The 15,877-nt window shown below is 49.7% G+C and overlaps 1 protein-coding gene across 4 annotated transcripts in view; it reads left to right on the forward strand.

The window, feature by feature from the left end:
• ACSL1 (acyl-CoA synthetase long chain family member 1) overlaps positions 1-15,877 on the forward strand; it is a 153,868-nt gene that overhangs the window by 79,070 nt on the left and 58,921 nt on the right. The window contains exon 1 of one of the 4 annotated variants that reach the window (XM_029226474.1): positions 3,539-3,702. The exons of 1 other annotated variant lie outside the window; for it this stretch is intronic. Coding sequence is in view for 1 of the 3 variants with exons in the window: in XM_029226473.1 (XP_029082306.1) it covers positions 9,895-9,952 (58 nt within the window). In the remaining 2 variants the exon portion in view is untranslated. Of the gene's footprint in view, positions 1-3,538; positions 3,703-9,222; positions 9,953-13,152; positions 13,222-15,877 lie in introns of those variants that run through there. 2 more of the 4 variants (XM_029226473.1, XM_029226475.1) reach the window with 2 other exon arrangements.

Raw genomic sequence — 15,877 nt, forward strand, 5'->3', positions numbered from 1 at the left:
TGAATAGTTAGAAAAGTATGTCCAGTTCAACAACTGAGTACGTACTGTGTGTAAATAGTATGCTAGGACTTGCATAGGCATGTGGGGTGGTGGTGGTTTATGAAGATTAATAGGATACAGTGTCTGCTCTCCAGACACTTACAGTTTCATGGGGGAGGCGGTTATATGTCTAACGTAGATGTCTACTGATGCCAACCCTTTCTTTAACCATCCACCTCCCAAGGTCTGGAAGTAAAAGCACATTGGCCATTATTACTTACTTAATTTATTTATTTTAGCTGTGCCGGGTCTTAGTTGCATCACGCAGGATCTTCATTGCGGCATGCGGGATTTTTTAGTTGCGGCATACAAACTCTTAGTTGTGGCATGCATGCGAGATGTAGTTCCCCGACCAGCGATCAAACCTGGGCCCCCTGCATTGGGAGTGCATAGTCTTACCCACTGGACCACCAGGGAAGTCCCAGCCATTTTTTTTAATTGTTCATACATTTAAAAAATTTTTTTATTGGAATATAGTTGCTTTACAATCCAGCTATTATTAACTGATGTGGCTTAGTTCAGAGGACCATGCTCAAAAGCAACAGATGTAGACGATTAATAATCATCACAACTTCACAGGGGGCAACTGTAAGTGAGGGCTTTGGAGACAAGGCCATTGTCAACCTGCCCCTCAGCTTGTCTCCAAAGGAGGACTTTGACTCACTTTAGCTTCTCTCCAAAGGAGGACTTTGACTCACTTTAGCTTCTCTAGAAGATTGATGTAGATTTAGATCTAGCTGGAATTAGCCACAAAATTCTAATCAAGCCAAAATGTAATGGGGGTGAGAACAACTGAGAAGACTCAAGCTTCTGTTAGGAAATTCGTTGCACTGAAACATCCAGTTGGCTCTTGGTCACTCAGGTAGAGAGTCTTTTGGAAGAAATAAAGTAGAAAAGAGGTTTGAGACTGGATTCCTACTTCTACGCGAGCCACAAAATGGAACCCCCAGCTGTGGAGTCTGGAACTTTCATTTAATGAGAAGACTGAGGCCAGAGGATGGCAGTCCTTGTGACACCCTTCTAAGGTCCGTACTCTTAATCTCGTTTTACAGAGGATGGAATGGGGCTTTATGCAGGTTGGCCCAATCCCAAAGCCTGTGTTCTCAACTTCTGTGCAATACTGCCACCCATCATGTCTATATCTGATGGTCACAGGACAACCCCATAAACTGTGAAAGTTTTTGAAATGATTACAGAGCAAAGGTTTTTTAAAAAGTCTTTGTGACCACCTAGAAGGGTGGGATAGGGAGGGTGGGAGGGAGATGCAAGAGGGAGGGGATATGGGGATATATGTATATGTATAGCTGATTCACTTTGTTATACAGCAGAAACGAATACAACATTGTAAAGCAATTATACTCCAATAAAGATGTTAAAAAGAAGTGTTAGTGCCGAAAAGGACCTGAGAAATTATTTCTTCTAGCCCCCTTAATTCCTGAGGGGAAACCTGAACTTCTGGGGAGTGAAGTTGCTTCCCAGCGTCACAGAGTAGCTTCTGCCAGCAGGCTAGGAATCGAGATGCAATCCCCGGTTGTGTGCCATTCCCGGTCTAGAGCCTGAATTAAGGGCTAGAACCCAGGGACAGGCATGCTCATTAGGAGAAAAGTGTCCCTGGAGAGGGAAGGGATAAGAGGAGGCAGCCAATGACAACTGTGACATGTTATGGGTGGAATTGAGGGCGCCCCCCCATTTATACGTTGAAGTATTAATCCCTAGGACCTCAGAATGTGACCTTATCTGGAGATAGAGTCTTAGAGTCTTTACAGAGGTAATCATGTTAAAGTGAGGTCATTATTGTGGACCCTAATCCAGTTGTACTGGTGTCCTTATATGGAGAAATCTGGACACAGGCACATATGGAGGGAAAGCCACACAAAGAGACATAGGGAGAGGACAGCTCTAGAGAGAGGCCTGGAACAGTCTCCCCCACACAGCCTTCAGAGGGAACCAACTCTGCTCTCACCTCGATTTTGAACATCTAGCCTCCAGAACTGTAAGACGATACTTTTCTGTTGCTTAAGCCACCCAGTTTGTGGCACTTAGTTATGGTTGCCCCAGCAAACTACTGCACCACAGACCTTGGGAAGCATCTGAGGAGGCACCGGGGCTGAAGGACCGGCAGGAGAAGTCAGGGGGCAAAGGAGGGGCTGAAATGATGAAATTATGGGTGCGGAGAAGGAGACACAGGTAGAGATCTAAATCCAGGATTAGCAAGTGGAAACCCATACAAACGAAAGTGGAGTCCATTTTTTTCTTTTAAGCGGAGAGTCAAGATCTAGCAGATCTAGATGAGAAGGGGGCCTAGGAGAAGTGAGCTGTTACAGAGGCCGCCGGGGTGTGGGCTGCCTCACCATCAGCTTCTGGAGCAGTGAGAGAAGCCCAGGGGGAAGTCCTTAGGAGATTATCATGGAGTCAGCTGCAGTCCGCTTTGAGGTCTCCGTGAGCACAAGTTCACCAGAATGTTAAGTACAAGTACACTTGCACGGCCTGACTATTATGGATGTGCTCTGCAGGCCGACTGCCTGAGTTCCCAGTGACTTTTGCCCTCACTAGCATTCAACCTCTCTGGGCCTCAGTTTCTGAATCTGTGAAAAGGGAATAATGACTGCACCCACCTCATAGGGTTATGATGAAGATTCAATAAAATAATGTGTGTGAAATGTTTCAGTAAAAGTTATCTGTCATTATTAGAGGTGTTTATTACAACAATAACTCTTCTGCCTCCAATTCCAAGCAGTACTAGATAAGAGCCCTCCACGCACTGCGGGGCACAAGCGCCACTGTAACCGGGACCACCGGTATTAGAGGTTAAGGATACTGGCAGGCCACAGGTGCTAAGAGGAAAAATAACATTTGGGCTCCGAGCCTGAAAAAAATTGCGTTGGCTTCTGAAAGCCCCAAATCAGCATCGCATGCTCGCAGACAGAAGTCCTCAAAATAGCACAGCCAGGACTGAGCAGTGGACAGGCCACAAGAGCTGTCAGGTGAACACTGCCCTTGAGCCATGTCGAGCATGCGCTCTGCTCCACCTATACCTGGGCTCATCTGTCCGGGTTGCTTCATGTCCAGGGCTCTGCAGAAATCCAGACCAGAGCCTTCCCAGCCAGGGAGTGTGGCGAAACTCTATGTGGGGGCCGTAGTGAAACCAGGTTAAAAGGGGTTACGCACGTCGCTGCCAACTTAAATAGGCAAGGAAAGTCCTCGGGCCCCCAGGGCCCCTCCCTGCAAAAGCCCCTCCCGCCAAGGAGTCAGCGGGGCACGCGGTTGCGGGTGGAAAACGCAAAACGGCGTTTCCCGGCCGCCGCAGCACCGCAGCCTTCCGGGCTGAGCCACCACAATTTACCTCTTGCCCTTCCTCGAACTCATTATGAAATCCACTGCAGTTCGGACGACTAGAGATACGTGCGCCCTGGGACACTCCGTGCCCTCCCGGCATGCGCGCGACCAGACGGGAAGGCGAGCGCGCGGCGGGCGGGGCGGGGCCTGAGGGCGGGGCGGCCGCGGCACAAGCACCCGCCGCAGCCTGGCTCCAAGGCGGCGGGGCCTGGGGCGTAGCCAGCCACACAGTGGCGGCGGCCCCCTTAAATAGGATCCGAAGTCGGCTTGGGGTCAGCAGTGGGCTGCGGTGACAGCCGGCGGTGCACGGCTGAGCCTGTGGAGGAGGTGAGTGCTCCTGCCGCGGGGAGCCGCATCCGTGCCCGCTGTGGCGCCGGCGTCTCGGCGGGGCGCGGGGCTGAGGCTGCCCTGCCGGCCCGAGCCCAGGAGGTTGCGGCCGCAGCGGAGGCACGCGAACAGGGCCTCGGCTCGCAGGGACGTTCCGCTTTTCCGGCCTCTGCCCTGAGGCTCCTCGGGTTCCCGCCGCAGCGGAGGCTTCCGGGCCGCCCTAGCCGCCGCCGCTTCCCGTGCCGGAGGCGGGGATGCCGGCCCGCAGCTCCCCGCGGGCGGCGCGGGCTTGGGGCTGGTGCACGGCGTGGTGCGTGTGACGCGCGCCGCCGGACCGGGTTCTTGTTTGTGTGGCGGCGGGGACCGGCCCGGCGGGAAGCCGGACCCGGAGCTGCAGATACCAGGCGATGATCCCGCGGGGCCGTGACGGTGCTCTCTGGGCCGCGGCCTCCTTCCTGCCCCCGTGGCGGGGTTTCAGGCTCTCTCGGAACGCGCGTGGAAGCATCGGAGCAGGCGGTCTCCCAGCCTCGGCGTGACGGTGGCCCCTGCGCGCAGCGCCCGCGGGAGGGTCAAAGGCAGCATCAAAAGTCTGTTGCCACCACGTGGAAATTCTCGCGGTGCCTGCAGAGGAGTGCCCATATCCGCTGCACGTGGCCGTGATGGAGTCATTTAAAGAGCCTGGCATGTTTTGAAATTAGGAAGCAAAAATCATGTTATCTATTACCTTGTAGCCTAGACGGTGACTTGAATGAACACGTGCATGAGAACCGAGAGACAGATGCTCATGCTAATCGGTGTGTACGTTAGAATTGCAGACTCCTTCCCCACCCCACTCACTTTCAAGGTTATGGAGCTTAACTAAGACCATTATAAAAGTGCCCTTGCCTTTGAAAGTTCAGACTTTTAAGCTTCTTGTTGATGCAGGAATATACAGAGTGCCCTAACTGTTAATATTCTTACTTTTATTTTTGACCTTTGCTTAGCATAAGAGAAACTGGTTAAATTTCAGTTTCTGACACAGATTTCACCTGTGATTATCTCAATGTAAACAATTATTTGCTTAACACTTAACAAACAAAAAGCCAGTCAAAACCTCTGGTTTGATGCAGCGTTTTCAGATGGAGGTGGCAGGTTAGATTGGCTTAAAACTTAAGGTCTGAGTTGACAGTCTGGTTGGGTGGGCTTGAGAAGGTGGGACTTTCACCTTCGCTTGCCATCAGGGTCGAGCCAGTCCTGGGAGACTTTTTTTCTTATTCTGACTCAACTGGGAGAATCCCTTCCTAGTATGAAACTTGACTCCTCATTTGGAAAAAACTGCATTCGACCAAAGTCTTTCACAGCTAAAATTCCGTGACTAGAAAAAGCAAACCCTGAGGAGTAGCACACTTCATACCTCCCTCCCCCACTTAAAATAAGATAGACGCATCATAGACCATGTGTTACAGATTTCTGTTTTCTGCATTTGCTGTAAGATGAAAAGACTTTTATTAAATTGCTCTTCTCTCACAATTATAAGCATGTTGACCTATTTCCTTCCCGTCTCTGTTATGCATAGTTTAGCAGTATTTTTATTATCGTTGTGGGCAGCCTGACTAAAAAGAATCTCTGGGCTTTTGAATTTGGGGCATTTAAGAGATAGATACTTGTGACAAAGGCAGGTAGAGACAGGTGTCTGTTTATATCACAAAGGTCAAGTGTTCATAACTGTCTCTGCTTCTGGTTGAGCTTTGGAATAGCTGACAGTGTACCGCATGCCACGGTGTCCTGCTTGATATCCAGGGCTGGTTACATCTTTGGTTTTTGATGTAGCTGTCTTGTGGAAGTTTGGAGGAGGGCCTGGGGAAAGATCATGTTTTGTCATTACAGCTGGGGATTTCTCCTCTCTCCCTTCAAGTTTCACTTTTCTGGAAAGAGGGAGACTGTAGGAATAGTAGTAATTTCTAGATGTGATACTCAGTAACCTTGGGGGAATAGATAATTTTTTAAGGTCGGTTGCTGAATTTATTGTGCAAATTTGCCACCTATGTCCATTATTCTTTTGCATTTAGTATCTGTTATAACCAAATTCTGTCAGTGTTGACAGAATTAATCACGTTTTGTGAACAGTATTGTTTGGATGATGCAATGTGTTAGACTCCCTGTCTTAGAAAATACAAAAGAACATCCTTTAAGGCAGCTCAGAGCTGTAGTTATCCTAAGTCCTCTTCAAGCTCTGCTGTCTGACAGGCTGTGGCCAGTCAGGAGGGAGATCAAAGATGCCAGAGTTTTTATTGAAGGTTATACGTCCAACTTGATGTGCAGACAAACACATTAGAGTCACTTTGCTTTGACGCTCCTGCCTGGAGGCCAAGTCTCAGGGAACAGAGAAGGTGCCAGGGGTTGAGTTTGAGTTTCAACGTTCTAGTACTTAAAGGAGCTTTGGAGAGCTTTTAAACAAGCACAAGCCCCGAAGTCATAGCTGTACGTGATGAACTAGAAGGTAGAGGCAAACTTACCAGTGCTTGTGTCCGCAACTCCATGCCATTTCCTCGCCCTTTCCTCATCTAAAATGCTGAATGCCAGCTCTTAAGAAATCCTAGTTTGTGTAAGCTCGAGGTGATACATAATTTGTACCACAGTGACAAGAGAAAAGGGTCACATAATTTGAGTTTGGTTCATTTTTCTGCTTTCTCACATCCTAACATTTAGAATTTCTTGACTGTGTTGGAGGTGACACAGTTATTAGTCATAACTTTTGTGGAATCAAGAGGGAAGGAGAAATATGACAGAGCCTTCCCTGAAATTTGGCCGGCTTGGAGGGATGGCACTTTCTTTGGCTAAAAACTTAGCTGGGGGTGAGGACTCTGTTTCCCTGCTGCAGAAGAATACATTTGGCTGGAGGCCAGCGTCTTGTCTCTAGAATCTAAGATTTCAGGACTGGCGCCTCCATGTAGTTTTCAAGTTTTAAATAAAATTTGAAAGCTGTCTAATATCTAAGTCAAAACCATTTGCCTCAGAAAATCTGTATGTATAAATAAAATTATATATTTATACAAATACAGTATACAATAAGACATCATTTTTATAATATATACATTTAATGTTGTAATAGAAATCTATGCTTGTTATAGAAAATTTGTGAACTATAAAAAATAAATCTGGGAGTTCCCTGGTGGCCTACTAGTTAGGATTCTGGGCTTTCACTGCTGTGGCCCGGGTTCAGTCCGTGGTCGGGGAACTGAGATCCTGCAAGCTACATGGTATGGCCAAAAAAAACCCCCAAAAACAAAAACCTCTCTTCAAGAGATTGAATATTAGTAACATTTTCATGTATTTCCTTTTTGTGTTTTTCCAGATTTTTTTTTAAGCTTAAGTGTATATTTTTAATAGAAGATAAAATTTTTGATAAATTTTAATCACCTAAGTTATATCGTGAACAATTTTTTTCATGTTACATACTATTGAAAAAAATGAGTTTTGAAGGTGACTGCCTTATATGGTTTATGGGATATGCCATAATTTATTTACCTTTCCCCTATTGTTGGATATTTAGGAACAGCTGTCTATTTCAGAGCAGTTCACCAAGCTTCTTATATATTTCAGTATATATTTTTTTAAGTTTGGGCATGTTCTGCTTTAAAATTGTTGAAATTGACAATGATTTGGAAATTATTTTTATTAGTGTATGGTTTTAATGGACTTTTGGGTTCATGTGTTCTAGTCAAAAGCTGTTCAAATAAGGATTTCATGCTTTGGAAAGATAAGTGAAAAGAAGTTAGGGCATCACAGGAGGAAATGTGGGCTGCCTTTTGCACCATTTCCTCATTCTAGAGGGACTTCTGATAAATGTATTATCTGTCCATTTGCACACTTATTTGGCCGCTGTAGAAGTTGGCACTTTCCCCACAGGTTTGTTGTGGGGAAAATGTACATATACGTAAGGCCAAAATGCCCTGAGTACCATTTATTCTTTTGTTAACCAGAGTAAAGAGAAAGTTCCTATAGGAGCTCGTTTCTCCCTCCAGGCTCAGCTGTCAACTGCAGAGCAAGGCAGTGTCAGCTGAGTGGACAGGATAGGGGGTGATGACAGCTCATAGCGCCAGGCACTGTTCTTGGTGCTTCAGATCTGTTAACGCATTAATCCTCCCACCTACCCTGTAAGGTAGGTCCTACTTTTATCCATATTTTACGGAAGGTAAAGGAACAGGTGCAGGGATTAAGTCTCCCAAACCAGGGTTTGAACCTCGGCAGTTTGGCTTCAGGGCCGGAGCGCCTAATGGCTTGGCTTTGCTTCTTGAACTTGAAGGGTTCTTAGTCCGGGGGGGCCTGGTAAGTTCTACGTTATCCAGCAAGACTGAGGACAGAGCTGGTTCTTCTTCCGTATCATTGCTCCTTGGTCATCCCCTATCTCATTCACACGCTGTCTTTACTACCAGCGGGCTGAAACGACAACAGATTTTGATTCAGCTCCATTCGGCGAGTGATGAGATCACTTGTTACACAGCTGTGACGTTCTAGAAAATTAAAGAGTAAAAGGCTTTGCCTACCCTGGAAGTTAGTCTTGTTCTAGATCGTGCTGGAAACTTTTAATAGACAAGAGAATAGAATTGTGGATTTGCAGGGTTTGAAGGCACAGAGGTATAGTCCAGTGGTTATGGCCTCCTTTCCCCAGGACAATTTTAGGCAGAACCCCAATATATGAAATAAATAAAAGCAGGGCTGCCATGGTTTAAGGAGGGAGGGGTGGGAATCCCAGATCACAGAGACTCGAGACGCGGCGGCTTCCTCACCTCTGAGACACTCCAGCGCACCCCAGGTTCCCCGGGTCCCTGAGCCTAACTCACTCATCGCCCGATGCAGTATCTGGTGCAGGAGAGGAGGTGACTTATCAAGGTTACACAAACTGTGTTCCCCTCGGGCCGTGACACACAATGGCGTTTGTCCCTGGGCCCTGTGCCTGTTCGAGGAACGGCTGGACCTCGGGGTCATCTTGTGCCCCAAGATCCTGCCAGTCAGCAGGTCCTGCTTATTCTGTACCGTGCTGCCCAGCACACACACATTTCTTCCTTTCATTGTCCATGTCACTGCCCTGATCCAGAGTCTGTCACCTCCAGTTTAGACAGCAAAAGTCCTTAGTTAAAAAAAGAAGGGGAGGATGATGACTCTTCCTAACACAGAGTTCGGATCGAATCCCTCCTCCTCCCGGAAGCCTTCCAGGGCCCCTCTGGAAGGCCCCAAGTCTTCACGTAGCTTGGCTCTCGGGGGCTTCTGGGGTCTGGTTCCAACCTGCTGTTTCCCATGAGTCTCCCAAACCACCACGAGCTGGGACTTTTTTTTGTTTGTTTTGGGGTTTTTTTTGCGGTACGCGGGCCTCTCACTGCTGTGGCCTCTCCCGTTGGCGGCGCACAGGCTCCGGACGCGCGGGCTCAGTGGCCACGGCTCACGGGCCCAGCCGCTCCGCGGCATGTGGGATCCTCCCGGACCGGGGCACGAACCCGTGTCCCCTGCATTGGCAGGCAGACTCTCAACCACTGCACCACCACGGAAGCCCAAGCTGGGGCTTTTGGAAAGAGACTCTGGTGGCACAGGGTTGAACCAAGGCTTCTGCACCCATGACTCTGTCTTCCACCCGACTCACCGTCCCGTGCCCCGGACGAGCCTCCCGGGCCTGTGTGCCCACCGTCCCCCGTCTGCAGTGACGTTCTTCATCCCACCCTCGTTGCCCATCGCTCCACTCTTCAGAGGTACTTTCCCCAGAGGGACCGTCGCCGTCCTCAGACTCCACATCACTCACTGAAACCCTCGGCTGACAGCAACTGGTGGTTAAAATGATGAAACACCCCCATTCCGGTTAGAAGACAGCTGCTACCCCAAGAGCCCTCACCCCTAACTCAGAAACTGTAGAGTTAGCGCCTGGCCGGGGAGGCTCTCCTGAACCCTGTTCTGGTGGTTGGCCTCCTTCTTTTCCAGTGGCTTGGTGCCAGGCTGTACTGGTTACCCCGCATTTTGAGCGCCCCCCACCGCCCTTCCTTTGCCTCTTCGTACGCGCATAGCTCACTTCCCCACTAGGTCCCCCAGCCACGCACTGAGCTCTGTGCATTTAGGAGACCTAGTCACTGTTGTTTCTGTTTTCAGCAGCGTTTAACACAGGGCCTCGCTGCCAGTAAGTGCTTAGTGTTATCTGATGATTGATTGAGACCAGGAGACACTCAGATGGACAGATGTCTCACAGACGGTGTCACTGACAAGAATGTACATTTCATCGTTCCAGGTTTGTATGTTATGATCCTGTGCAAGGCTTAGATCTTGTAGCTGAGATCAAGGCGTTGAAAATCTCTGGAGGCGCCCCAGACTGAGTAGCTGGCAGGGACCTTGCTGTCACACCATCCAACCAACCAGCTCATCGGGGAGGGACCCGCAATGCAGAGGGTATGCCCAGCAGCCCAAGCAGGCTAGATGCCGGAGGCGGTGCCGGGCTGTGTTTCCCCTCCTGGCATGAGTCAGAGAGCAGCACGTCAGACTCCAGGGCCTCTCTGCAGGGCACGCAGGGACTCTAGCTGAGGTCCCGGGACAGACCGCCTCCGATGAGCCAGGCCCTTAGCCTGCCGGGGCCCTTGCCTAGAGTCTCCTTCCTCCAGAGCAGCCCGCTCAGTCCGCTTGGCCTCGGCACTAGCCCGGGTGCCTGTGACGTGTGCTGTACTGCCCTCCCCGGCACGCTTCTTTCCATCACAGGGCGATGCGGAGTATTTTTGTCTCCCCCTGGATAGAAAGTCCGTGTGCAGCTTGGGCCGGCACTGTTACCCTGCGTCCTGGGCGCCGCGGGCTTTTGCAGGCGCTCCGGTTAGCAGTTGTATTTACCGCTGCCCGTAGTCGGGAACTGACAGAGACTCTAGCCAGGCAGGTGACAGAGAGGAGGTGGGGCGCTGGTCTCCAAGATGGGGTGCATGTGCCCCGGGTTGGGGAGACCATCTATAAGGGTGCAGGTGGATGTATTAGAACTTCTGTAGATATTTATTTTTTAGCTTTCTTTTTAAATTCATAATTGTATGTTTCATAATGTTCAGAAAATATTTGTACATGTGTACAGTTTATAAATAAGTGCATCTACATATCAGGGTTACATTTACTTATGATTTTTGATGCATTGTCAGAAGTTTAAAGAGCCATAAAATTAACTCCTTCTCTGCCACCAGTATGGCAAGACCCCTCCAAATGCCATTTTTAAAAGGAAGGGATTTGTTAGTTAAGGGGGGATAGACACTGCTTTGTGACACTGGGTTGTGATTCGTGTCAAATTAGCCTCTGACTTTAGGAGAGCCAGGTTAAATCTGGAAGATGTTTTGCCTTTGGCCAAAACTTGACAATGTAGAAAGAAGCATCTTTAGGACAAGGATTTCATTTTTTTTCTGTTTTATTCATTCACTCCTGTGCCTCAGGCAGTGCTTGATGTAGAGTGGGTGCTACCTAAATATTCTCAGTGTGTACATATGTACCTTTTTCTTGCATGACAATTAAATACCATGCTGGGTTGGCCACTTCAAGTCAATATTTGAGTTGGCTTTCTTTGTTTAAACCTTTGATCAGTGGCAGGTTACAGCATCTGTGCCCGTTTTACTCCTCTTAACTAAGTTCTCAAAGCTGTAGGATCGTAGAGCTAAAACGGGCCTCAGAAGTGTCACTTGAATGATAAGAAGTTTGGGATTTGCTTTTAAATTGTTTTTTAAGAATGAAACAATGCTGACAAGATGTTGATCATTATTGAAACTGAAGCTGGGGTTATTATGGGTACATGGTGGCTTCTTATACTACCCTGTATACTTTTGAATAGATTTGGAAATTTTCATAATAAAAATTTAAACAAAACATAAAGGGAAAATAAAGACCCCCAACTAGCGTCACCTGTTCCGAGGAGGTACGGCCAGATGGGACAATCTCTTTTTTTTCCCTTCCTTCTTTTAAACACTGGGTCATTATCCTATAATCCTCTGTAACTGGTTAGATTCGTTTTGTCTTTAGCTTCCCCAGGGCTAATCGCCTCTTATAGTTACCTGAACTCTGGGTGTAACCCTCGCTCACCGAGGCCTCCCTCATCCCTTCTCACACAGTGAGCCAAATCCTGCTTAAACCTTTTCTCTGTTTCTCCTGTCGCTTTCCTGCCGCACCACTGACGGTGTCCCCAGAGCTGAGATCTGTCAACGCTCAAAAGTGGATTTCTCCCAAGTTTGGGAGTAGCTGGCCTTGCTCTCTCTCTGGGTAGAAATCTGCCTTTTATTCTGTGTTCCACTTACCCCTGCTTTGTTAGCCATTTCTCTGGTTTATCTGTCCCTTTGGAACCTTGGTCTGTTTTCAGAGGTGTAAGTATCTCTACCCAACCTTGTGTCCCCTCAGCCTGCTTATCCAGGTCACTGACATTTGCAACCTCTGGGAGCTGCAAGGGCTGGTCCTGCTTCCCTCTGGCTCCTGCACTAGCTTTGCTCAGACTGCCGCCAGGCAGCTCTCCTGGGAGAGAGGCGTGTCGGGGCCTCTGGTCTATGTCACTGTTGTCCTTAACCTACCCGCCACCCCGAGTGCTGCCAGCACAGGCCGGGCCTTGACGTTTCCCCACCCCCAGCTGCCTCTGCCTGTTCCTGTCTGGCTCTCGGCTCGCTGGACCGCCCTCCCTCTGTGCTCCAGCCCATACACAGTGCTTTCTCCCCTCTGGCTCCTGGAGCCCAGGGCCCTGCATAGTTTGGTTAACTCCTGCAGGTGTGTTAACTCTTACAGGTGCGTTAACTCCTGCAGGTGCGTTAACTCCTGCAGGTGCATTAACTCCTGCAGGTGAGTTAACTCCTGCAGGTGAGTTAACTTCTGCAGGTGTGTTAACTCTTACAGGTTAGGGCAGACAGTGAGAGCTTAGATATATATTTTCTGGGAGGGGCTTTCACCCCATCTGTCACTTTGCTGGAAGGACAGGTTACCACCCAGGGCCCTTTCTGGAGCAGGTGGGAAATACATAAATACAGGAGAAAATGAACTGACCTGACCTAGTTATAGCTTGTTTTTTTTAACAATGCGCTGTTTTCTTTTTATGTCCTGACATCACAGGAGTTTCTGGGTGGGTGGGATCCTGTTATTTAGTCGCAAGTGCCAGGACTGCCTGGCCAGCTTTTGCCTCCTTGAGCATCACCTTGGAGATGCTCTGTGGTGTTGGAGACAGAAGGGGGCGGAGCTTCCCTCTGTTCCCCCTCCCTTCCTTGTCCCCCGGGGGCCTACGCAGGCAGCAGGGGGCTGGCTCAGGTTTTGCAGCTCACGGGGCACAGCCAGTACCTGGACAGAGAGCTCCGTGCCTGTGGGTCTAGCGTTCTTTCATGATTCTGTTCTGCCCCCTCCCATGGCCACTACCGGAAGTTGCTAGCTTTGGACAGAGCATCTGAAGGGACCCCAGGACTTCGGTGCCTTCTCTGTGTGCAGCTGCTCAAACAAATGGACCTCCTCCCGGTCCTGAGGCCCTTAGAGGAGGGCCCCTGCCAGCTGGGTCCAGCCCTGGTCGTTGTGAAAGACGTGAGTCCTGTTTCCTGTTCGATTGTTGTCCCCTCCTCTCGGGGAGCCTTCTGCTTCGGGGTTTACTTTGTGGTTCATCACATGCCAGGAAAGTAGAGAATCTTTTCTTCTGGATTGTTTAGTGGCCACAGGAATTTTATTTCTTCTCCAGCTATTATCATAACAGGCTCTTCTTGTGTTGGCTGACTGCCCCATACCATGGTGTCATTCTCTGTGACATGCAGGCCCCCAGACGTAATCAAGACCCTCCCTGTGCCCAGATCAGCTGAAACAACATGGCTGTCAGACCCACTGATGAGCGGGAAGCCTCGCCTGCAGGAGCCTCTTCTGTCTTGGTTCTCGCAGAAGCCTGGGGTCAGCCTAACAAACAGCCGCCTGGTCTCCAGCCGCTGAAGCAGAGCCGGCTGACTGTGGGTCTGCTCTGTCCAGGGCTGTTCCCTTCTCTGGCTCTTCCTGGGAAACGGCCCTGCCCCATCGTGACTCATATCTAGATACCACTTAACAGTAGTGAATCGCTGTTTGAAGACCAGCGGAAACATCTTGCTTCTCTTCGGAATGTTTTTTTTGAATGGAAACATTTCCTCTTAAATCCATGCCACTAAAATTTCACCCTGACAGAGAGGCTTTTAGGTGACCTGCATATCTTCACCAGGCAGGGCCTGACTATAATTATCGTTTTCCCAAGTGGATGTGCCTGACAGGTCTCTGTATCTGTGTTGAAGAGAGAAGGGAGGAGAGCTGTGTGCTTGGTGGTTTTTTTCTCTCTGGGGAATGCTGGACAGGTCCTGCTTCAAGCATTCCTTGCATCCCAGATGGCCACCCACCCATCCACGCTCTGGGCCTTTCTAAGGGCTCCTCACGCCAGCCCTCCATTGTGTTCCAGCCCCTGGGCAGTTTCTCTGGTTGGGAGGATTTGCTTTCCTTTCAGAGATAAAACTCACTTATAGAAGTTGGTGGCCAGCCCTGGGGTCAGGCTCTGGACTCAGCCCTTCCTCTGGCATTGGCTGTTCTATTTAAGAAAGGGGTTTGCTCTCTTGTCTTCCTCATGGGCAGCCTTGATTTGTTGTAAACTAACCCGCAATCACATGTCTGAATGGATTTCTACAAAGGAGAAGTGAGGACCCTTGCCCTTAGATGACCTTGGGGGTGACATCATACATAAGTGAAAGAGTTTGAGAAATAGGCAATGGGAAGATGGGAAAATGGACATCCTGAGATAGCCTCTCAGTCAGTGGCTTGCCGTCCTGTCTGCTGGTTTGTTTCTTTCCCCTTCAGGTCCCCTGGAAGGTGCTGCTTCCTCCCAGCTCACTGCCTCATAGCAGCAGCGAGGGTGCCAAGGGAAGATGCTGAAGTTTGGAAATGGCCTGAATACCCGCTTTCTCTTTGGAGAATCACAGCTCTGTGTACACATCTTCCAGAGGCTTGCAGTAGAGAACTGGGCAGAATCACAGAGGGTCGTTCATGACTCAGGAAATGTTTAGGAAGCACCTGTTCTGGGCAGGGCACCATGTTAAGCACTGAGGGCATCTTGAGACGGTTGGGCCAGGGCTCCGGTCCATGAGGAGGGGTAGCCTCTCCCCAAGGGAAGCATACACTCGCCATAAGCGCAAAACAGGAGCCGCTAAGGACCACACGAGGGCTACAACTAAAGCATTCCTGGAATTCAGAGGAAGGACTCCCGGCTTCTGACTGAGTGGGTCCTGTAAGAATTTATTCGGGAAAGCAGCCTCTGGCCTATTTGGGTAGGATTTGGACATCTTTTTTTTTTTTTTTTTTTTGGCTGAGTTGGGTCTTCGCTGCTGTGCGCAGGCCTCTCATTGCGGTGGCCTCTCCTGCTGCAGAGCACGGGCTCTAGGCGCGCGGGCCCCAGTGCTTGTGGCTCGCAGGCTCAGTAGTTCTGGCTCGCAGGCTCTAGAGCGCAGGCTCAGTAGTTGTGGTGCACGGGCCCAGCTGCTCCGTGGCATGTGAGATCTTCCCGGACCAGGGCTCAAACTCACGTCCCCTGCACTGGCAGGCAGACTCTCAGCCACTGCGCCACCAGGGAAGCCCTGGACATCTTAAAGCAGGACCAGGGAGGAGAGCTGTAGGTGAGGGGGACTGCGGAGTGGGTTTGGAGGCACAGGGACCTTCTTCTGGGCTTTGGGGGGCTTGTACGGTGCAGCAAGGGCAGGAGTGCCTAGGAGGAACGGAGGTGGCGTGCGCTGTGACACCTGCCTCTGTGGCGGCCCTGAGGCTGGGTCGGCAGGGGAGCCCGGAGGAGCAGGGGGAGAGGGGGGATCGCCCTTCCACTTGCGCCAGGACGAGGGCCTACAGATGCCTCACGGCCACCTCCGCACTTCATGGCTCCACCACCATTCTCCAGACTCCAAAACTCACCTTCCAATTCCTCTTTTTTCCATTTATATCCACTTAGTTACCGAATCCTGGTACGTATTTTTTTTTCAGTGATTAAATTTTTTAAAATTCTGGTAAAATATGAGTAATATAAAAGTTACCATTTTAACCATCGCTAAGTGTGCAATTCCGTGGCGTTAAGTGTGCCATTCCGTGGCGTTAGGTACATTTCCAGTGTTGTATAACCATCACCACACTCTAGTCCAGAAGGAGAAGCTGTACTGTGAAGCAGTAAACCCCCCACCCCCGTGTGTCTTCTGTC

Source organism: Monodon monoceros, unplaced genomic scaffold, assembly GCF_005190385.1.
Source record: "Monodon monoceros isolate NGI ecotype Baffin Bay Population unplaced genomic scaffold, NGI_Narwhal_1 Super_Scaffold_17, whole genome shotgun sequence".
Taxonomy (NCBI): Eukaryota; Metazoa; Chordata; class Mammalia; order Artiodactyla; family Monodontidae; genus Monodon; species Monodon monoceros.